The 22,623-nt window shown below is 47.3% G+C and overlaps 1 protein-coding gene across 3 annotated transcripts in view; it reads right to left on the reverse strand.

Moving 5' to 3' along the window:
• Window positions 1-22,623, reverse strand: part of KIF16B (kinesin family member 16B) — a 1,618,961-nt gene that overhangs the window by 1,072,165 nt on the left and 524,173 nt on the right. For all 3 annotated transcript variants that reach the window (XR_015296683.1, XM_086927730.1, XM_086927729.1), the window contains exons 8-9: window positions 22,321-22,489; window positions 22,088-22,219 (exon numbers count right to left, since the gene is read on the reverse strand). Coding sequence is in view for 2 of the 3 variants with exons in the window: in XM_086927730.1 (XP_086783856.1) it covers window positions 22,088-22,219; window positions 22,321-22,489 (301 nt within the window). In the remaining variant the exon portion in view is untranslated. The remainder of the gene's footprint in view (window positions 1-22,087; window positions 22,220-22,320; window positions 22,490-22,623) is intronic.

The following is a 22,623-nucleotide window of genomic DNA, read 5'->3' on the forward strand; positions in this document are numbered from 1 at the left end:
GAAGGGTGCAAGGCGTAGGGGAGAAGGGTGCAAGGCGTAGGGGAGAAGGGTGCAAGGCGTAGGGGAGAAGGGTGCAAGGCAGAGGGGAGAAGGGTGCAAGGCAGAGGGAAGAAGGGTACAAGGTAGAGAAGGGTGCAAGGCAGAGGGGGAGAAGGGTGCAAGGCAGAGGGGGAGAAGGGTGCAAGGCAGAGGGGGAGAGGGTGCAAGGCAGAGGGGAGAAGGGTGCAAGGCAGAGGGGAGAAGCGTGCAAGGCAGAGGGGAGAAGCGTGCAAGGCAAAGGGAGAGAAGGGCGAAAAGGGGAGGAGAGAAGGGTGCAAGGTAGAGGGACGAAGGGTGCAAGGCAGAGGGGAGAAGGGTGCAAGGCAGAGGGGAGAAGGGTGCAAAGGGGAGGGGAGAAGGGTGCAAAGGGGAGGGGAGAAGGGTGCAAAGGGGAGGGGAGAAGGGTGCACGGCCGAGGGGAGAAGGGTGCAAGGCGGAGGGGAGAAGGGTGCAAGGCAGCGGGGAGAAGGGTGCAAGGCAGAGGGGAGAAGGGTGCAAGGCAGAGGGGAGAAGGGTGCAAGGCAGAGGGGAGAAGGGTGCAAGGCAGAGGGGAGAAGGGTGCAAGGCAGAGGGGAGAAGGGTGCAAGGCAGAGGGGAGAAGGGTGCAAGGCAGAGGGGAGAAGGGTGCAAGGCAGAGGGGAGAAGGGTGTAAAGCAGAGGGGAGAAGGGTGCAAGGCAGAGGGGAGAAGGGTGCAAGGCAGAGGGGAGAAGGGTGCAAGGCAGAGGGGAGAAGGGTGCAAGGCAGAGGGGAGAAGGTTGCAAGGCAGAGGGGAGAAGGTTGCAAGGCAGAGGGGAGAAGGGTGCAAGGCAGAGGGGAGAAGGGTGCAAGGCAGAGGGGAGAAGGGTGCAAGGCAGTGGGGAGAAGGGTACAAGGTGGATCGGAGAAGGGTACAAGGTAGAGAAGGGTGCAAGGTGGAGGGGAGAAGGGTGCAAGGCGTAGGGGAGAAGGGTGCAAGGCGTAGGGGAGAAGGGTGCAAGGCGTAGGGGAGAAGGGTGCAAGGCGTAGGGGAGAAGGGTGCAAGGCGGGGCGCAGAAGGGTGCAAGGCGGGGCGCAGATGGGTGCAAGGTGGGGCGGAGAAGGGTGCAAGGCGGGGCGTATAAGGGTGCCAGGCGGGGCAGAGAAGGGTGCCAGGCGGGGCGGAGAAGGGTGCAAGGCAGAGGGGAGAAGGGTGCAAGGCAGAGGGGAGAAGGGTGCAAGGCAGAGGGGAGAAGGGTGCAAGGCAGAGAGGAGAAGTGTGTAAGGCAAAGGAGGAGAAGGGTGCAACGGGGAGGGGAGAAAGGTGCATGGCCAAGGGGAGAAGGCTGCACGGCCGAGGGGAGGAGGGTGCACGGCCAAGGGGAAAAGAGTGCAAGGCAGAGGGGAGAAGGGTGCAAGGCGGGGCAGAGAAGGGTGCAAGGCGGAGGGGAGAAGGGTGCAAGGCGGAGGGGAGAACGGTACAAGGCGGAGGGGAGAAGGGTGCAAGGCGGAGGGGAGAAGGGTGCAAGGCAGAGGGCAGAAGGGTCCGAGGCAGAGAGGAGAAGGGTGCAAGGTAGAGAAGGGTGCAAGGCAGAGGGGAGAAGGGTGCAAGGCAGAGGGGAGAAGGGTGCAAGGCAGAGGGGAGAAGGGTGCAAGGCAGAGGGGAGAAGGGTGCAAGGCGGAGGGGAGAAGGGTGCAAGGCGGAGGGGAGAAGGGTGCAAGGCGGAGGGGAGAAGGGTGCAAGGCGGAGGGAGAAGGGTGCAAGGCGGAGGGGAGAAGGGTGCAAGGCGGAGGGGAGAAGGGTGCAAGGCAGAGGGGAGAAGGGTGCAAGGCAGAGGGGAGAAGGGTGCAAGGCAGAGGGGAGAAGGGTGCAAGGCAGAGGGGAGAAGGGTGCAAGGCAGAGGGGAGAAGGGTGCAAGGCAGCGGGGAGAAGGGTGCAAGGCAGCGGGGAGAAGGGTGCAAGGCAGCGGGGAGAAGGGTGCAAGGCAGCGGGGAGAAGGGTGCAAGGCAGCGGGGAGAAGGGTGCAAGGCAGCGGGGAGAAGGGTGCAAGGCAGCGGGGAGAAGGGTGCAAGGCAGCGGGGAGAAGGGTGCAGGGCAGCGGGGAGAAGGGTGCAAGGCAGCGGGGAGAAGGGTGCAAGGCAGCGGGGAGAAGGGTGCAAAACAGAGAGGAGAAGTGTGCAAGGTGTAGGGGGAGAAGGTTGCAAGGCAGAGGGGAGAAGGTTGCAAGGCAGAGGGGAGAAGGGTGCAAGGCAGAGGGGAGAAGGGTGCAAGGCAGAGGGGAGAAGGGTGCAAGGCAGTGGGGAGAAGGGTACAAGGTGGATCGGAGAAGGGTACAAGGTAGAGAAGGGTGCAAGGTGGAGGGGAGAAGGGTGCAAGGCGTAGGGGAGAAGGGTGCAAGGCGTAGGGGAGAAGGGTGCAAGGCGTAGGGGAGAAGGGTGCAAGGCGGGGCGCAGAAGGGTGCAAGGCGGGGCGCAGAAGGGTGCAAGGCGGGGCGCAGATGGGTGCAAGGTGGGGCGGAGAAGGGTGCAAGGCGGGGCGTATAAGGGTGCCAGGCGGGGCAGAGAAGGGTGCCAGGCGGGGCGGAGAAGGGTGCAAGGCAGAGGGGAGAAGGGTGCAAGGCAGAGGGGAGAAGGGTGCAAGGCAGAGGGGAGAAGGGTGCAAGGCAGAGAGGAGAAGTGTGTAAGGCAAAGGAGGAGAAGGGTGCAACGGGGAGGGGAGAAAGGTGCATGGCCAAGGGGAGAAGGCTGCACGGCCGAGGGGAGGAGGGTGCACGGCCAAGGGGAAAAGAGTGCAAGGCAGAGGGGAGAAGGGTGCAAGGCGGAGCAGAGAAGGGTGCAAGGCGGAGGGGAGAAGGGTGCAAGGCGGAGGGGAGAACGGTGCAAGGCGGAGGGGAGAAGGGTGCAAGGCGGAGGGGAGAAGGGTGCAAGGCAGAGGGCAGAAGGGTCCGAGGCAGAGAGGAGAAGGGTGCAAGGTAGAGAAGGGTGCAAGGCAGAGGGGAGAAGGGTGCAAGGCAGAGGGGAGAAGGGTGCAAGGCAGAGGGGAGAAGGGTGCAAGGCAGAGGGGAGAAGGGTGCAAGGCGGAGGGGAGAAGGGTGCAAGGCGGAGGGGAGAAGGGTGCAAGGCGGAGGGGAGAAGGGTGCAAGGCGGAGGGAGAAGGGTGCAAGGCGGAGGGGAGAAGGGTGCAAGGCGGAGGGGAGAAGGGTGCAAGGCAGAGGGGAGAAGGGTGCAAGGCAGAGGGGAGAAGGGTGCAAGGCAGAGGGGAGAAGGGTGCAAGGCAGAGGGGAGAAGGGTGCAAGGCAGAGGGGAGAAGGGTGCAAGGCAGCGGGGAGAAGGGTGCAAGGCAGCGGGGAGAAGGGTGCAAGGCAGCGGGGAGAAGGGTGCAAGGCAGCGGGGAGAAGGGTGCAAGGCAGCGGGGAGAAGGGTGCAAGGCAGCGGGGAGAAGGGTGCAAGGCAGCGGGGAGAAGGGTGCAAGGCAGCGGGGAGAAGGGTGCAGGGCAGCGGGGAGAAGGGTGCAAGGCAGCGGGGAGAAGGGTGCAAGGCAGCGGGGAGAAGGGTGCAAAACAGAGAGGAGAAGTGTGCAAGGTGTAGGGGGAGAAGGGTGCAACGGGGAGGGCAGAAGTGTGCAAGGCAGAGGGGAGAAGAGTGAAAGGCAGAGGGGAGAAGGGTGAAAGGCAGAGGGGAGAAGGGTGCAAGGTAGAGAAGGGTGCAAGGCAGAGGGGAGACGGGTGCAAGGCAGAGGGGAGAAGGGTGCAAGGCGGAGGGGAGAAGGGTGCAAGGCGGAAGGGAGAAGGGTGCAAGGCGGAAGGGAGAAGGGAGAAGGGTGCAAGGTAGAGAAGGGTGCAAGGCTGAGAGGAGAAGGGTGCAAGGCAGAGGGGAGAAGGGTGCAAGGAAGCAGGGAGAAGGGTGCAAGGAAGCAGGGAGAAGGGTGCAAGGCAGCGGGGAGAAGGGTGCAAGGCAGCGGAGAGAAGAGTGAAAGGCAGCGGCGAGAAGGGTGCAAAACAGAGAGGAGAAGTGTGCAAGGGGGAGAAGGGTGCAACGGGGAGGGCAGAAGGGTGCAAGGCAGAGGGGAGAAGGGTGCAAGACGGAGGGGGAGAAGGGTGCAAGGCAAAGGGAGAGAAGGGTGCAAAGGGGAGGGGAGAAGGGTACAAGATAGAGAAGGGTGCAAGGAGGAGGGCAGAAGGGTGCAAGGGGGAGAAGGGTGCAAGGCGGAGGGGGAAAAGGGTGCAAGGCGGAGGGGGAGAAAGGTGCAAGGCAGAGGGGAGAAGGGTGCAAGGCAGAGGGGAGAAGGGTGCAAGGCAGAGGGGAGAAGGGTGCAAGGCAGAGGGGAGAAGGGTACATGGTGGAGGGGAGAAGGGTGCAAGGCAGCGGGGAGAAGGGTGCAAGGCAGAGGGGAGAAGGGTACATGGTGGAGGGGAGAAGGGTGCAAGGCAGAGGGGAGAAGGGTGCAAGGGGGATGGTGAAGTTAAAAATGTGCCCCCTCCTGGAAACATTTCTGCGGACTCCCATGCATACACCAATCTGCAGATGAGTGTTTTGAGAGGAGGGGGTGATGGGGGTGAGGATTTCGAGGGAAGGATGGATGAGTGTTTAGAGTGTCAATGTTCCCTCTATTTTACTTTGTGTGCCGCAGCACAGTATATGTGTGCAAACATTTCTGAGCTGTGTGCGCAAATCAGCAATAACAATGAGACCACATGCGTGCTACTTAATCTAAGGGTAATTGAGGTGCAACATCTCCTTTTTGAAGAAAATGGGCTAACGGGTAAATATTTAAATATAATTAGTCCAGTTACGTCGACTAAAAGCTTTAGGTTTTAGCGAGACCTCTAGCTGGGAAGGTGGAGCTTCTGAAATAATAAAAAATGTCATGATTTGCCCCTATACCACCAATAAGTATTGTTGCTCAGAGGTAAAACAAATCCTTTATGTACCTCGTTATTTATTTGAAGGTGCCAGATGCAGTCATCTCCAGTGTGCCATCCAGATGAATATGTGGCCTTGTTACTCCACCTCTTACAGACGTTTGATGCTACTCCAGCAAACCATTTTGTGCATCCTCTCAGACCTGCTCTCTCACTCATTCCATCAAACTCGATCATTCACTAATTCTAATTCTTTCTTATCTTTTGGCAATTACACTTGCTCTTCAACACACAAGGTCTTTCAGTCCTTGAATATAACTGAGCCACTCATTTAGTTTCAAGTTAAAACATCCATGTGTGCCTGAATTTCGATTATAATTCATGCTGTTTCGCTCTCTGGATTTTCACCAGGTAAAACTGAACAAAAATTAAGGGGTCACATTGTGTAAATGCCTCTTTGTCCATCTTGAACTGTGTGAAAGTGTGTAACATTTTAATGTGTTCTCCATTCTGTGGGCTGCAACTCTGGCTGGGTGCAAATTGTGCTCCTGCTAAATACCCCACCCTGTAATTAGTGGGTGTGCAACTCACACCAACTGGTAAGCAAGCCCTCACTCTTTCACTTCCTATTTTACATTTTCTCATGCATTAAACCAAAAGCTCTTGCTGTTTCAGCTATCAACGACACATATATATTTTCCAGGGCAATTAGCTTTTGTAGCAATTAATGAAATATATAAATAGTCTCACTACACATTACAACTCTAAACTTATTCAAAGTGGCAGAATCAACTAGTGATTGCACAAGCCCTAAAGACTTTTCTGCGATGAAAACACACGGAAAGTCATACCTTGGACTAGCTATAATCCCATATTAGTGGCAGATTGTATGCTATGAAAGTGCTAGTTCACAACAGTAATTAACGGATACAAACTTTTCCTGTCAAATGCTTAAGAAATAATGATATAAAAGTAGAAGGAGGTACGGTTTAAAACATGTATAAATGTGCTGTGACTGCACTGAAAACTATACTGCAACTTTTAAACCTATCCTCTAATGGATCTAAAGATAGCTTTCAGATGTAGAAATAGTATAGGCTAGTCAATGTTTGGAAGCACATTTGGTCAAAAAAGTGAATGTTTTCTGTTTTGTTTGTTGTTGTTTTATTATAGGATGAACAAGCCTAAAATGCATCATAGTGCTTTACAGAGGGACAAGAAATCTCAGCTTCTGCAAAATGTGAATGCAACGTTAAATGCAGACAAAAATGACATAACAAACCACACATGCAAAACAACTGTCAGGAGAAGAAAGAGGAAAACATATATACACGAATCACAATCTTATTAGACCGAATAGTCACATTTATTACAATGTAGAAAAGGAACATATTTACAAAACATTTTATGTAGTTTTGTTGGATGCATTACTTTTAAAGAGAATATCTTTGACCACAGAAGTTTCTGATACTATAGTTAGAAGTTTAAAGGCATCAGCAAACTTCATTTACTTGCAGTAGGAATCCTGAAGCCAGATATACAGCTGCAATTATGCAGAAATTCCTCAAATTAACTCAAATAGAAATACAAAGCCCAGCCCTGTCACGTGGGACACCGATCACCTCTCACCCAAGCAAGAGCATTGCCTTTGGTTTTCTTTTCATGCATGCATTCAAAATGAGCCTTTGCTATGCGCTCTTCTGTAGGCCCCCTACGAGGAGATTAATGAAAGAATGAGCGGCCGCCTGGATGCGCACCTTAAAGGGAACTGTGGTGGGAGAGCGCAGAAGTATCGTAAAGCAGGAATCAATAAAGTGCAGGTTTCCGGAATCGCTGAACACGAGGACACAAGTTTACTCTTATGTATTTATAAAGATTCAATTAATGACACCGGGGGTCGTGATCTACGCGCCAAGCAAGATGGCGGTGTCTCTTTGAAATCCACTTCAGCGCAGATTCGTTTCCCTTCGCCCCACTGTTCCCTGCTCATTCGGAGCACTTCTTCCCGCACCGGGATGCTTCTTTTATCCTGCCAGTCTTTTGCCTGGTTCTTGTGCTGCAGGTGTGACTTCCTTCCCCCTGAGCTGCGGGAAGTACAACGTTTTGTGTTGGGGGGGAAGAGGGGGGCGGGGTTTATTTCATGGCTATTTCCTTACTTATTTATTACTGGCGTATTCTACAAACAAACATTTGACTAAATATTTTGCTGGTTCTTTTGGCATTATTTTCTTTTCTTAAGCTACATTTTTATGCAGAACAGTTATGGCTTGAGCAGTCTTGCTGCTGTCTCAATTTTCTGCTCCAACAATGTGCCTTTTTACGATAAACAGCACTTTTTTGTCTATTTTGTATCCTGTTAAGCTTTCTTTTCATTATTTATATATCTTAAGCCACGCGCACACCTTTGCGTGCTGTTGTTTTATTATATGGGCAGGCTTAAATCTCTGCAAACGTTCACTCATCACCATCTTTATTACACCAGAATTACTAGTGATATCCCCGCAGCTGCCAAGCCCTTCTTCATGCACTAATCCAAAACGGTGAAAAATGACCCCCCTTACCCACTTCATCATCTCATAATTCTGTTCTTGACAATATAATTGACAAGGTGAGGGATCTAAAACTCTTCATGGCTGCCACTAAGGAAAAGCTCCAGCAAATTGAAGATAGATGGAGGGCCATGGAAGCTAAGTTGTTTGACATGAAGCAACCCATCAGTGACTTACATGACGCTACTACCAGGATTACTCTTCTGAAACGGGAAACCCAAAAACTCACACTACATACAGAAGACATTGAAAATAGAAATAGACTTAATAATCTTCACCTATACGGCCTTTCAGAAAATTGTGAGGGTCCTCACCTTTATTTTTTGAAAAAGTGAATTCCTGAGCTTTTGGACCTTGCACAGGAACCATTTTTGAACATTCATCGCGCACATCATCTTGATCGTTTCCAACATCACTCATCCAGGCATAGATTAATTATAATGCTCTTCTTGGAATTTACAGACTTGAACGTGTGTTGCAGGCAGCAAAAGGAAAACATTGTCTTATGTGGTCTGGTCACAATCTTCATATATCTCAAGATCTCTCCAATGCTACTAATGCTCTTTGTCCACAAATGAGACAGCTACACATTCGTTATGGCATTTTGCGTCCTTGCCTTTGTAAAATTACTTATGAAGACTCTACTTGATCATTTGATGATCCGGTCAAACTGAAATCTTTTATCCAAAGCATTACACATCAAGCTATGGCTTTCTCTGTCAAGTGCTCCTAAAAGATTCTAATTTTAATCTCACCCATCCTTCATCTTTTTCCTTCTCTCTCTTTTCACAACCTATAATTCTTACCCAGGGCTGTTACCTTTTCTATATATTTATTTTTCTCTCTGCTGCTCCTCTTGATCTTGGTGCTGATATGTCCTATGCTCATTTCCTCTGCTCTTTATTTTAGATCTCGATTTCTCTCATTGATCTCTCTCTTCATAATACTATCTCTTTCACATTCTTTTATTTTTGTTTCCTTTCATTATTCCTATTTGGAGAGTTTTTTTGGGTTTCTTGTCTTCATTGTTTTTGTATTGCATTCATGTTATATATTCATTAAATCCTGGTGTCTTTTTGTTTCCCTTAGCATCTATTCAGCCTGTCACCCATATTCCTCTTTCTTCCCTCCTAAACCCCAATATGTTTAACGCGGTCTTGTGGAATGTTCATGTCTGGGACATCCTCTTAAACGACAGAAAGTACTTTCTCATTTATCTAGATTTGCTTCACATTACTTTTTTGCAGAAAACCCACTATTGATGTTGAATCACTTAAATTAAAATCTCAATGGGTAAAGCGGGTGTTGCCATTCTTTTCCAAAAATTGTTGCATGCACAAATTATATCAACTCAGTGTGATAATGATGGACGATGCGTCTTGGTCACAGTTGTAATTCAGAAGAGAAAACTTTCTTTATTTAATATTTATGTTCCTGTTAAGCCGGATGTAGATTTCTGGAATAATATTAGGATAATTTTAGCATCTATTGATAATCCCAACCTAATTGTTTTTTTTTTTTAAATATATTTTTATTTGGAAAACCTCACATGTAGCATTGCAGGTAAAATCAGGCACAGGCCGAAGAGCCGCTGGCCAACAACACAAAAAGATTCAAAGCCTCGCGCAGCGAGAGACAACAATACAGTAATCTTCGGTCCGGCGTAGCCCATTAAATCAGGATTTATAGATAAACTTGTCCACAGTGTTTCAGGATATGAGAGGATTCTAATTTATGATAAGGGTAGAAGGATCCAATAGCATTCGATATTGCGAAATCGTACACTGAGCAAGTCTTAAAACAGGATAGTAGTCTTCAATAGAGATTCAGAGTTGGGAAGCTAAAAACAGGACATGAAGCAACAATCGCTATGTACTGGAACTCAGCGTCCTACTCATGAAAGCAAGAAACAGTAAAATAAAAATCATAAGTACACATTACAGAAGTCTTCCCAATGAAACCGAAACCCAGTCCCCCATCTAGTAAATAAGTATATAAGAAATAAGGAAAAGGGATACAATAAGAAGGAAAAAGAAAAAGTAGGGCCATAGAAACAAAGAAGTAACAGAAAACACGTCCCATCCCCCAACCCCCTACCCTGCATACCAGCAGAAGGCTACAGCCCACAACCCCCCCCCCCCTATAGGCATGCCTGTCGCCCCAGCAAGAACCCCGAAAATGGGAAAAACGGAGGAGGGCCCTAGCTCCAGCCCCATTCACCCCCCCCCCCACGCACACACCCACAAACCCGAAAAGCATGTAAGCCCACTAAGATGGAAATTGAGCATCAATTTACGTTCATCTCAACCCCCCAAAGTCACAAGCACAAGCCATGTTCCACTTAGTCAACGGGATCACCCATAAAGTACCGTAAACAGTCAGCGCTCAACCCTGGCCAGTCCGAACAGAAGCCGACAAGCTCCCCATTCCATGAGCAGGCAAACTCGATGGACCAACAGTCTCAGTAGGGGCCACCCAGGCCCTCAGCAAAAACAGCGGCACCGAGTCAGCATCACTCCTCCAGGGTACACTCTCCGTCGTCGAGAAAACAAGGCGCTGTTGTTCAGGAGGTGGATCAACAGGCAGGAAGGTAAAAAGGGCAGCAAACACGCAGCTCCGGCTGCCGTGCTCACTGATCTCACAATCCGACACTGCACACCCCAGGGAGTCCTCGGCGTCAACAGACTGGGAAAGGCCGGGCACCCAATCCTCTTTGTGCCCATCCGCCTCTATAGATCCTGTGGCAGGAGCAATGATCGCCTGTGAGTCATTGATGACCAACCACCGACGTTTCAGGGCTGAGTGCAAGTCTGTAATGGCCAGAAAGACATCCCTCACTGTAGGGTCCATCCCTCCTCCGCCAATGTACACAACACTTCCTTTCTCCAGGGACCCTCCGAACAGGATAAAGAGCAGTCTCAGCAGGCAGCCGGGATATTAATATCAGCTCGCGGTGTGCGAATGGGTCATGGCGAAGCACACTCGAGCCCACACACTCGCACAATGCCGCACACCGCTTACCAGCCGTAACTAGGCGAGGAATCTCCTCCCGAAGTCCGCCTCGGATGATGTGTGGTCGCCCACCGGCAGCCCCCGGAGAAAGTCTGGTCCTGGCTGTTCACTCCGCCTCGCACCCCGGTATATCCACATTCACAGGCGCCAGCAAAAACATGTGCCACAAAGCTCGGGGGTCCAGCGCTGTGTCTAGCCTATTTACCCACGGCAATGTGCGAGCTTCGAATCTCGGCTAGGGTCACCGGTCCATCATGGCTGACCAGGGCGGATGTTGATCACTTCCACGTCGGCTGCAGCGCCACTCGAGGTCCCGGCTCGCCCACTGTAGAGGCCGGAACCTTTACAACGACGTTTCTCGGCCGTCCGGGGCGGTCTTCATTCCGGAGTTACACGGCCGGGCACCGCATTCGCTCATCTACGCGGGCCCACACCTGAGATGCAGGATCATTGCCAGGATGGTGCGGGAGGCGAGGGCGAGCGGCGGAGCCGGGCGTCTATGCGGCCATGTTGGTCGCCGTCTTCCCCCCCCAACCTAATTGTTGAAGGAGATTTTAATCAATGGCTAGATCCCTTTACTGACAGGAATTCTAAGTGTAAATTTAACCCTGATAAATCCCATAACGCATTTTAATCTGCCATTGCTACTTGTTAATTTTATGAGGTTTGGAAAAATACCTCTGAATTTACATTTTTCTCTAATGTAAATCACACCTGCTTGAGAATTGATTATATTTTGGTTACTAAACCCCTACTCCCTTCCATTCAGTCCCCAGAGATTGGCTCTATTATTATCTGCGATCATGCATCGGTTTCCTCTTCTTTTGATTTATCCCTAAATAATCCCAAGCCTGGTCATTGGAAATGTTATATTTTTTGTTTAACTGATAAGTTCCTTTTAGAGGCTACTACTATTCTTACGAAGTGTTTCAAATATAATCATCCCTAGAAACTTCTATTTCTAATACCTGGGATGCTTTTAAGGCTGTTTTCCGTGCTTTTACCATATTCAGCTAAACGGGAAACATTTCCACATGCTAAATATGTTGCATTAGTACAACTCAAACAGCTTGAGCATATTTAATTTTCCTCTAAATCATCTTCCGTTCTATATGAGTTGATTAAAGTCAAGTCTGCCCAGAATAAACTTTCTACTGTTGATGCCTGTATCATCCTCCTAGAAAATAAAAATTAAGTCTAAATATCATGGTGGCCAAAACAAAGATGATAAGATGCTGGCTAATCTATACTACTATTATAAAGAGAGAACTTGCACCTTTTGGCCAGGTAAACTCGGGAACCACATCGCCAATCTACACACCCGATACACCTATGAAAATGTCAGGGTGTGTAGATGGACATAGGCTATATAAAATTTTTTTTTAAAGTAAATTAAAAAAATGAAGTTTGTAAACAAAGTAGTCCCCTGAAAGTAGCGCCGGCCGGGACCTAGCGCTGGCCGCTACGCGACGTGCGTGATGACGAAGGAGGAAGTTGGTGCAGTGACGAGCGGCTGTGCAGTGAGGAGCGGCGGCACAGGTAAGGAAAGGGAAAGTGAGACTGAGTGATGCAAATGTCGGAGCGCGAGTGAGTCGGGCGGGAGGGGGGCGCGAGTGAGTCGGGGCGGAAGGGGGGCGCGAGTGAGTCGGGCGGCAGGGGGGCAGGCGGGAGCGGGTGTACTGTCCCCAGCCCCTTTCTGCCCCAGGCAACGTGGGGCGGGCTGTTAGTTTTCAAAAAATTAAATCTGAAAGTAAAAACATTGGCTCTATACGGAATGAATATACCATCAAACTTGCCTCCTTCGATGCTGATATTGCTGCCACTTCCCAAAAATGTTACCAATTACACTAATCAGATGACACCAAACCTTTGGAACATAATATGCACACTTTTTTCCTGCCCTTCCTAGTCCTCCTAGTAAGCCTGATTAGAACATTTTAGAAGCTGGCATCACCCTCCAAGAAATAACAGACACCATCAAATCCTTAAAAAAAGCCAAGGCTCCAGGACCCAATGGTATATCTATTGCATTTTTCTCTCTACTCTTCAAATTTTACTCTTAAATTACTTGAACTTTTTAATTATGTTTTATTGGACTCCAAGGCCACTGGTTCCTTTCTTGAAGCCTTGATTGTCCTTGTTACCAAACCTGATAAAGACCATGACCTTTGTAAAAAATGATCGTCCTATTTTATAAATCAATTATGATTGTAAAATATTTGCCAAACTTCTAGCATACCACCTTGAGACTATTGTTCCCTTATTTGTTAACATTGATCAGCCTGGTTTTATGAAAGGCAAACTGCCTGGTGATAATGCTAGAATGCTTTCAAACATCATATATGTAACAAAATATCACTCTGCCCTCGCTGCACTGTCCCTGGATGCCGAAAAAGCTTTTGACCGTATTAACTGGCAATTTACGTTTACTACTTTACATTGGAATGGTTTTTGCCCCAACTTCATTTCCTTTATTAAATTGCTATATTCTACTCCCAATCCCAGTGTTTTTGTTAATGGTAGTTTTTCCCTTTATTTTCAATTACGTAGAGGCATGCATCAAAGCTGTCCTCTATCACCTTTATTATTTATTCTCTGTCTAGAACGTTTTCTTGAACGTATTTATTGCAATACCCTTATATCCGGTTTCAAACATAATTCCACTGAAATCAAACTGTCAGCTTATGTGGAAGATATTTTAATGTATATGTCCGATTCCCCTTTATTCGTTACCTACTTTTTTAAACAAAGTTCAATTGTACTCTTGTGTTTCTAGTTATACATTGATTTTTTCGGGAGCGTGGCTAGGCAAGATGTCCAAGTGGACGTGATCCACATCGACTCCGCCACTACAGCACCGTGTTTGCAAGACACAACAATTAAATTGGCAAAAAAAAGCGACGATTAGGTGTGGCCACATCACCAGGACAGCAGCTTAGTCAGAAGCAGACCCCAAGCATGCCGAAATACGACCAGAACGGGACCCGAAAGGCCTCCGCCAAGACAAGATGGTGGTTGAGAGCAATATCCCCGCAGATCTGATTGGGAAGATGAGGAGTGAGCCCTCCGGCTAAGTCTCCATACAAGACGGGACATAAAGATGTGTTCCTCCAGCTGCAACGAGTAACTCACCGAATGCAGATTACCTGAGCCGCAAACTGGCGAAATTAAGGTGAGCAGAGTAGCAGCAGGGTGCCGAGGCAAGTGGAGGCACACCCACGAGGTGCCGACTCCGAGCAGTACGCTGTAGGGATCGGCGCTGCATCCTGATGGATGATGTGGTGTAGCAGAAACAGGGGCACTGAACAAGAAGCCCATCGCAAAGTAAAGGCAGGCAGTGAGTCATTAAGACCTGCAGGCAAGGTCCCTTGACCATAAAATGGCGGCTGCAACACCAAGAGAATAGGAAGCATCAGATAAAGTGTGGTGGCAGGCATTAAGGGGGATACCGCAGACAGAAGTAGAAGGCAATAAAGCGGGGGCAGGAGCCAAGACAAAGGAGGCAAATAGAAGAGCAAAACAAGGCAGACAGACGCAGAGGCCACCATTAGGCAAGCCTGAGTTTAAAATGACGACTGAAGGGACACAGCCACAGTAAGTTCACTTTACAGAGAGGGCATTACAGAGAGATCTGGAACCATGCGAGGAGGAAAAGACCACGGAGGCAGAAACATCCTACTCTGAAGCAAGAAGCTTACAAACCTGGGAGGAAGGCTTAGGATACAGAAGAGTTTGGGAGGAATCCTCAAGCTGAAAAACAGCTCACCACAAAGAGGAACGACGAGAAGCATTCAAAAAAGTTCCAAAGGAGATGGGCAAAACAGCTCCTTGCATAATAGCATGAAGTAGGCAGGCGCCCACCACCGCAAAAAAACAGGAGGCACATATGTCCTATGGGAGGGAGCCATCAGCTAACACACGAGAAGGACATGCACAGTGAGGTCGGTAACCACACCACAGAAATAAACAACGGAGGAGAGGAAGACCGCCTCTATGCCCCCAAGAAAGACTATCAATAGAGTGTCCAGCTACTTTGCGCCAATGGAGAAAAAAAGACACAAGTGCACAACAGGACACAGAAGGAGAAATGGCACTCAGAAAGGAAGACTTGCTGGCCTCCCTCAGAGACTTTAAAAAAAAATTGCAAACATAATTTAAATTGGATATGGTAGGCTCCCTGGATCAACTAAAAGCAGATCTCTCCGACCATTTGGCATCAATACGAGATGTGAACCCGGTGGGCACTAGGGTCCTCGATATGGAATCCAAGATGCAAGAACTCAACAAAGGAGCCTCAGAAACCAGGGAAACGCGTCAAGATCTCGTTCTGAAACTGCAGGTAGCACTCCTGAAAGACGAAGACCTGAAAAATAGATCCCGGCGGGAAGACGTAAGGATCCGGGAAGTGAAGGAGGGAGAGGAGGGATCAGATCTAGAGGCTTATTTTACTGGACTTTTCGCAGAGGGATTAGGACTGTGTCACACAATGATACAAATTGAAAGAGTACTCAGAGTAGGCCGGCAAATACCAGGGCAAGGAAAGGGAGTTATTACGAGACCCCCTCACAACCCAGATGAGGACATGACAGAGGTTCACACCTCCCAGAAAGAGTGCAATTTGGAGGCTCTCTGAACTAAAAAACATTGCTTTACAGCATCAGCAAAAGCGTGCAGCTGTGGCGGTGGGCACTGACTAAATTGCTCGTCGCAATGTATGTTAAGTACTTAACTCAAAATGAGGTGGGACGTAGGATCTCACACTACTAGTGGGATCTTTCTCACAGTTCATGTTTTATTTTCCTTTTTTTGTCCGGGGAAGGAGGGACAGGCTCATTGTTCACACACTAGAGAAGAAGGCAGTAATTACTGCCTTCTTCTCTAGTGTGTGAACAATGAGCCTGTCCCTCCTTCCCCGGACAAAAAAAGGAAAATAAAACATGAACTGTGAGAAAGATCCCACTAGTAGTGTGAGATCCTACGTCCCACCTCATTTTGAGCCAAGGGGGAGGCGGGCCGGGAGGGTCTGCTGATAGGAGTAACCAATATTTACACAAAAAGGAGACGTGCTGCAGGAGGAGGAGGGGCCCCTGGGGCTTCAAGGTGAGATTAGACATGGTCGACATAGCATCATGGAATGTGAGAGGGTTAAACTCTCCACTTAAACAAAAAAGTATGGAAATACCTCTCTAACCAACAATTTGAGGTAGTGGCGTTTCAAGAGACACACATTCAACAGAAGGACAGCCATAGACTGAAGCACAGGAGTTATCGCTTGATATATCAATCCTCAACACACAAAAAACAAAAGAGTGTGGCACTACTATTCCACGCCGCTACTAAATTCCAGCCTGAAGGGGTCAAATCCAACAAGGAGGGAAGAGTGGTCATAGAGAAGTGCAAGCTAAAAGGGAAACTCTGCACATTTGTAGAGGCATATGCACCAAAAAACAGTCAAACCGCTTTTATGGACATCCCTTAGAACTTAGTCGGGGGTTCGCCGAAGGCCTGATAATCCTGATGGGATATTTTAATCTCACATGGCATTCAGAACTAGACAGCACACAAACACACACCACACCAATACAGGTAGGTTCCACAGGAATCCTACAAAGACGATACATGGCATGTGGCTGAGAGACGCGTAGAAGACGATACACCCAAACACAAAAAATTATTTATTTTACTCCCACGTGCACCACACCTACTCTTTACCAGTCAGGAACTGCTGGGCACTCTACAAGAGGCCAAAATCCACTCCAAACCGATTTCTGATCACGTTCCCCTCTCAATATGCATCCATTGGGAAACCTCTTTCCCCCCCCGGATCCCCCCAGTGCATTTTACCCACATCTATCACGCGTGATAGGCTACTCAGGGATGAGCTAAGCGGGACAATTAATGAATATTTTCAATTGAACCAGCCACAAGACATCTCATCCTTAAGTAACTGGTACTCCTTTAAAGCACTACTAAGGGGCAAATGCATGGAACTTAATTCCAGGTTAAACAAAGAGCAAAGGAGCGGACAGAACTAGAATCAGAATTGAGGGCAATGGAACAGCTAGATAAAGAGGCACCAACACAGGACTCACACCGCAAATTAACAGCACTAAAAAGGAAACTCACTGCCATATACACTAACAGAGCAGAACCTTACACTCCTCCCTTTTGCGACATCTCTCATACGAACACAATAACAATATAGGGTCCCACCTAGCGAGACAGCTCAGGGTGAAAAGTGAAAGGGAATACATAGGAGGGGTCAACGATAAAGGGGGCATCCTGCATAACTCAGACGAAATTACAGTGCAGCCTTTCGCACAATTCTTTGCAGAGTTGTATCTGGCGTCACCCACAGCAACAGCAGCCAAAATGCTTAACTTGACTCGGTAATTCTGCCACAGGTGTCTCCCTCCCAAAACGAGGCACAAAGTGCTACTATGACTGGCGAGGAAGTGCAGATAGCAATAACTGTGCTGAAACCTCACAAGTCCCCGGGACGGCCCATTTGTACAAAACATACACAGCACATATCAAAGCTCAGCTGACCTTTTTTTCAATCAGATAGCCACAGGAGCAGCAGTGACACTCTTGATGAGTTAAGCCATGATCTCTGTCATAGCAAAAGCTGAGAAGAACCCACAGCTTTGCTCCTAGTATAAACCAATGGCGCTTCTAAAATTGTATTCAGAGATAATACCAACAAGACTAGAAGACATAATGCCAGAACGGATGCACCCGGATCAACCTGGGTTCATCAAAGACAGGCAGACACACGACAACATTAGTAGGATAATTCACTTGATAGAAAAAACATCAAGGTTTCGAGTTGCGGCTGTCCTGCTGGGCCAGGATGCAGAGAAGGCATTCAGCAGGGTGGACTGGTCCTTCTTCCGGGGCCTGGGGAGATTCGGATTTGGCGAAGCAGTAATTAAAATGGTGATGGCGAACTATGTTCATCCCACATCTAGAGTGATTCTCAACGGGGTGCATTCCAATAGGTTTCCCCTTAGCAGAGGGATAAGGAAGGGTTGCCCATTATTCCCGCTACTCTTTGCCCTTTGCCCCTAGCCACCAGGATTAGAGCTACAAAAGAGCTATGTGGGGGTCCAGTTTTAGTCGATAGAGCATAAAATCTCTTTGCCTCGAGCCTCATTGCTGGCACTCCAGAAGGAGCTACAGGCTTTTGAGGAAGTAGAGGGTTTCCGTATCAATGCGTCTAAATCCGCTCTACAAAATCTAACACTGTCAGACAAAGAGGTGGAATCCCTAGTTACTGAATTTCCCATTCCAATGGGCCAAACACAACATTACTTATCTAGGTATCAAAATAACGACAAGGCTGGAAGGCCTTTTCAGGGCCAACTATCCGGCCATGCTTCACCAGGTACAGCAAGAATTTAGACAATGGAAACCTTTATATTTATCCTGGTTAGGTCGTATTCATGTGATTGAGATGACAGTGCTTCCAAAATTTCTATAACTCTTCCAAGCTCTCCCCATAAGTCTGGACAGCAATTTTCTCCCTAAATTACTCACTCTAATCACACAATACATATGGCAGAATGGGAGGGTGAGTCTATCTTTCGCTCTACTCAGACGACCCAGAAGCGCAGGATTGGTCGCATTACTGGACTTTGAGTTATATCATAAAGCAAAACAGCTACGGGTGATAACTGAGTGGCCACCACGAGAGTGAGACAAACACTGGCTGCATATGCACACAGCCATAGTGGGAGGTACCATTTGGGACTTGTTCTGGAAGTGTTGGAAGGACCGCCCTCGCAATGCATACCTCAGCACACCCACTCAGACATCCCTCAGAATATGGGACGCAGTAGTGGGCAGGACGGAGTGGACGTCTTTTCCCTCGCCACATACACCGAACCACTTCAACCCAGTATTTCTGCCGGTGCTCAACCCTGACCCATTTGAAGAAGGGCGGAAAGGCAGTTGGAAAGGCGGCTGCCTGAAACTGTCTGACCTATTTCATAACTATGACATCTTAACATTTGAGAACTGCCGATGCAACTTCAATCTCCCTGCTTCTGAACATTATCTCCAACTTCAACATTGGGTACTACAACCAGAGGTGAGGGAGGGGGCCACCAGGAAGCTTACTCCGGTAGGATACTTTATAAAGAGGGCTGGCTCCTTGAAGGGAGTTCTCATTCATATATAAACTTCTATTTTCCACACTACACTCTCCACGACCCAGACAGATCACCTTTTGGAAAACCATGAGCGGGAGCGAGTTGTCAGAGCATCAGTGAAAGACACTATGGAGAGATGTAGCAAAAAATAATCATTCTACAGGAATGATGGAAGCGCATTATAAGATACTTTATGACTGGTATCTACACCCTGTAAGACTTAAAAAAATATTCCCAGACTCTTCTGAGAGAGACTGCAGTTTCAAGGAGATTTTAGGCATATTTGTTTGGACTGCCCCACAATCCAACCCTTCTCATAAGAAATCCTGACCCAAATTAAAGAAATTCTGGGCTACCCAATCCCTACCACGCTGCAGTTTGCACTGTTAAGAGTTAGAAATGAGACCTTAGTAAACCAGACAAAGGGTGACCAAGCAGTGATGGGTATGTGCCTAGGAGCAGCCAAAGCGGCAGCTTGGAAGAAAAAAAGACGCCCCTGCCCGACTCAATGGCAGGCATGATTGTGGAAAGCGCTCCTAATGGAACGAATCGGTACAAAAGGAGGTGGTGATGGATGGAGCATCTGAACCAATCAAAAACTCAAACGCAGTCAACAGATCTGGAAACAAGCTTCCTAGGATCGGTTTTTGGCATTACAGCCGTCTTCAGCCTGGCTTGCTTGAATCTAGTGGCAAAGTGAGCAAGGGACTCACGTCTGAGCATACCCTGCCAATCAAACACTCTCACCCAGTCAACAGATCCCTTGACTGGGAGTGAGTGTTTGATTGGTTCAGATGCTCCGTCCATCACCACTCCCTTTTGTACCGCTTTGTTCGCCGTAAGTTAGCAGGGAATACTCATACGTGAGTCCCTTGCTCACTTTGCCACTGGATTCAAGCAAGCCTGGCTGAAGATGGCTGTAATGCCAGAAACCGGTCCTAGGAAGCTTGTTTCCAGTCCAGGGAAGGCATGGCTTGGCAGTTCGGGCTGGACTCTTCCCATGAGGCACAGGGTCAGACTGATTTGCATATGGCCATGTCTGAACTTGGGTGGCAGAGTGGGCTAAAGAACGGTGATGGATTAAACCCAGATCTGTTGACTGGGTGTGAGTGTTTGATTGGTTCAGAAGCTCCATCCATCACCACCCCCTTTTGTACCGCTTTGTTCGCCATAAGTTGGCAGGGTATGCTCAGACGGGAGTCCCTTGCTCACTTTGAAACTGGATTCAAGCAAGCCTGGCTGAAGACGGCTGTAATGCCAGAAACCGGTCCTAGGAAGCTTGTTTCCAGTCCAGGGAAGGTATGGCTTGGCAGTTCGGGCTGGACTCTTCCCATGAGGCACAGGGTCAGACTGATTTGCATATGGCCATGTCTGAACTTGGGTGGCAGAGTGGGCTAAAGAATGGTGATGGATTAAACCCAGATCTGTTTAGTGGGTGTGAGTGTTTGATTGGTTCAGATGCTCCGTCCATCATCACCCCCTTTTGTACCATAATGGAATCAATGGCAGACATTTTTCGAGATGATTTTTAAAACGTGGAGGGAAGTTGGGGCCCTTTGGTATCATATCTATCCAGGGGTGTACCATTGACAACATGTCCCCCAACAGTTAGCGCACTCCATCTCTACCAGTTTTAAGGCCGGATGGGTACACATGAAAGCACCCTAAACATAGATAAACATATCCACTCACGCATGTCCCCTCCACCCATACACATACACCACATGCTGGAGCATCCACTGGGGAAGCCTTTCCCTATCTCGGTACTGAAGAGAACCAGTAGATCATGATATCCCTGCTGCTACCCTTCTTCCTTTCTTTCTTTCCCCTTTACTTACACTACCTAGTCACCGTTGACAGGAGCTAATTGGGTTAGGGTGGGAGATGGGATGGGGTAGTTTTGGGGCTCACAGTTATTTATTTTTTTATCTACTAGAAAGTTGAGCACTGAGAATGTGCGGATATATGTATGATTACTTACCAGACCGAAATGCAACTGTAATTTCACAATGGCTTTAAAATGGCTATACCAAATTGTATGTCTTTGTTCTCTAAAAATGCTTAATGAAAAGAACTTTGAGAATACATTGTATTTTTAAAGACTGAAATTTTACCATTTCATTCTTTATGTTGTCTGTATATGATTCCCAACATTGATTTTACTTGGTGCCCTATCAAAATAAAATATCTGGATATTTGTTTTTTTTCTACTATATCAAACACAATCAGGTATACTTTCAATGTTTTAAACTCACCTTGCAGAAATTGCTTTCATCATGGTCGCATCTCCATCTATCATGGTGGGGTAGACTGGATACTAATAAGATTAGGATTGTTCCACATGTATACATTATCTATGTTACCTTTTAAGATACCTGCCATATATTGTTCTCAAATTAATTCGATTTTTAGCATCTTTCTTTGGAATAATCAACATTCCCATATTATATTGGGTAAACTCAAACGCCCTAAGACTGTAGGTGGTATACGCTACCCGGATTTTAAATGATATAACTCTGCATTTGTAATTCGACAATTTTTATGATATACCTCGATGAATTATATTTGATGATCGTTCTGTATACCATCTCTCATGAATATATACCTACGGCTGCTTATTTAGATAATATGTTATTATAGTCCGTTCCTATTCGTCTCAAAACTCCTATGGAATTATTGCAGGAAGCCGATTTATCTCTCTCTCTCTCCCTTCTCCTCTTTGGAATAAATTATGGCTTAATAGATTTAAAACATTTAAAGCTGCTCGTATTACGCAACCTTATATTTTTATTTATAACAGAGCCCTCATTGCTCATGAATGTATTCCTAAATTCTCCCCCACCTCATCGTCACTATGTTGGTCCTGTTCTTCGTCTACAGAGACTTTACTTCATTTATTATACTACTGTCCCAGTGTGCTTACATTTTGGGAAACAATTTGGTCAAAATGTTTAAGAAACGTTTACTATAATGTTCAATTATCAATTCAAAATGTTTTCCTTGGAACTATTTCACCAGATTTTGATTCTCTCTCTTCTAAACCTAAGTTTTTGATCTCTTTATTCCATTAAAGGTAATACTTTCTTGTCGGAAAGATACTACCAAATTGTCTATAATAACTAGATTAAATTTCTATTTGTGATGAACATAGAATAGCTACTATTTCTATTCTCGCATTATCTCAGAAAATCAAGACTAATCTACTCTGGTCACCTTTTGCTACATATCTCTCTTCCTCCTCACCTTTACCTTAAATATCATTTCTTTTTCGCATTTTCTTTTCTTCCTTTTTCTTTCCTCTTCTTTGTTATAAATAAAACATTATTTTTATGTGTTTATTGTCTAATATTGCGGTTTCTCTGAAATTTGATTTTATTTAATTATTTTGTACGTTTTCTTTGGTCTTATATACTACTGGTGTTGTATTTGATTGTTCTTGTGTTCTTAATTCTTCAATAACAATTATTAAACGATCAATGACATCTCATGCTGGAAATTCCCAACAACTGTACTCACTGGCAATCATTATGGTCTTGGAGTTTCCTCCTAGACTGTCTTTTAACAACCAGGTCAGAACAGAATCCCGGTAAGGCACAAAAACTTGCTTTTTCCTAGCAAGTGAGTTTCCAGCATCCAGTGATAAATCGGCTGTAAAAGGGGAAATAAACACAATTGTTGAACATAATATTAACTGCACAGAGGCTGAAACAGTTTTATAACAGCAATGCAATACAATCCAAGGGACATACCTAAGGCAGAAATGACATTTCCCAGAGTCACTAGAGATTTGTTTATATTGCCTCCTTCTTTCAGTCGCACACCTGTAGCACCAGTGGCATCTGCCCGCTCACTGCCAGCCAGATCCACAAGGTGAATCTTGCTAACTGTCTCACAAGGCATTTCAGCATCAAATTTAGCCTAAGGAAAATAATGAATAGGTTTTAAATATATATCAATTACAAAATAACACATAATGCGCTTTCTTTTTCTTGAACATTGCACAATACGGTCAATTGCAGTTATCTGCTAAAATGTGACTTTCATGTAGTCTT

This window comes from Lissotriton vulgaris, chromosome 6, assembly GCF_964263255.1.
Source record: "Lissotriton vulgaris chromosome 6, aLisVul1.2, whole genome shotgun sequence".
NCBI lineage: Eukaryota > Metazoa > Chordata > Amphibia > Caudata > Salamandridae > Lissotriton > Lissotriton vulgaris.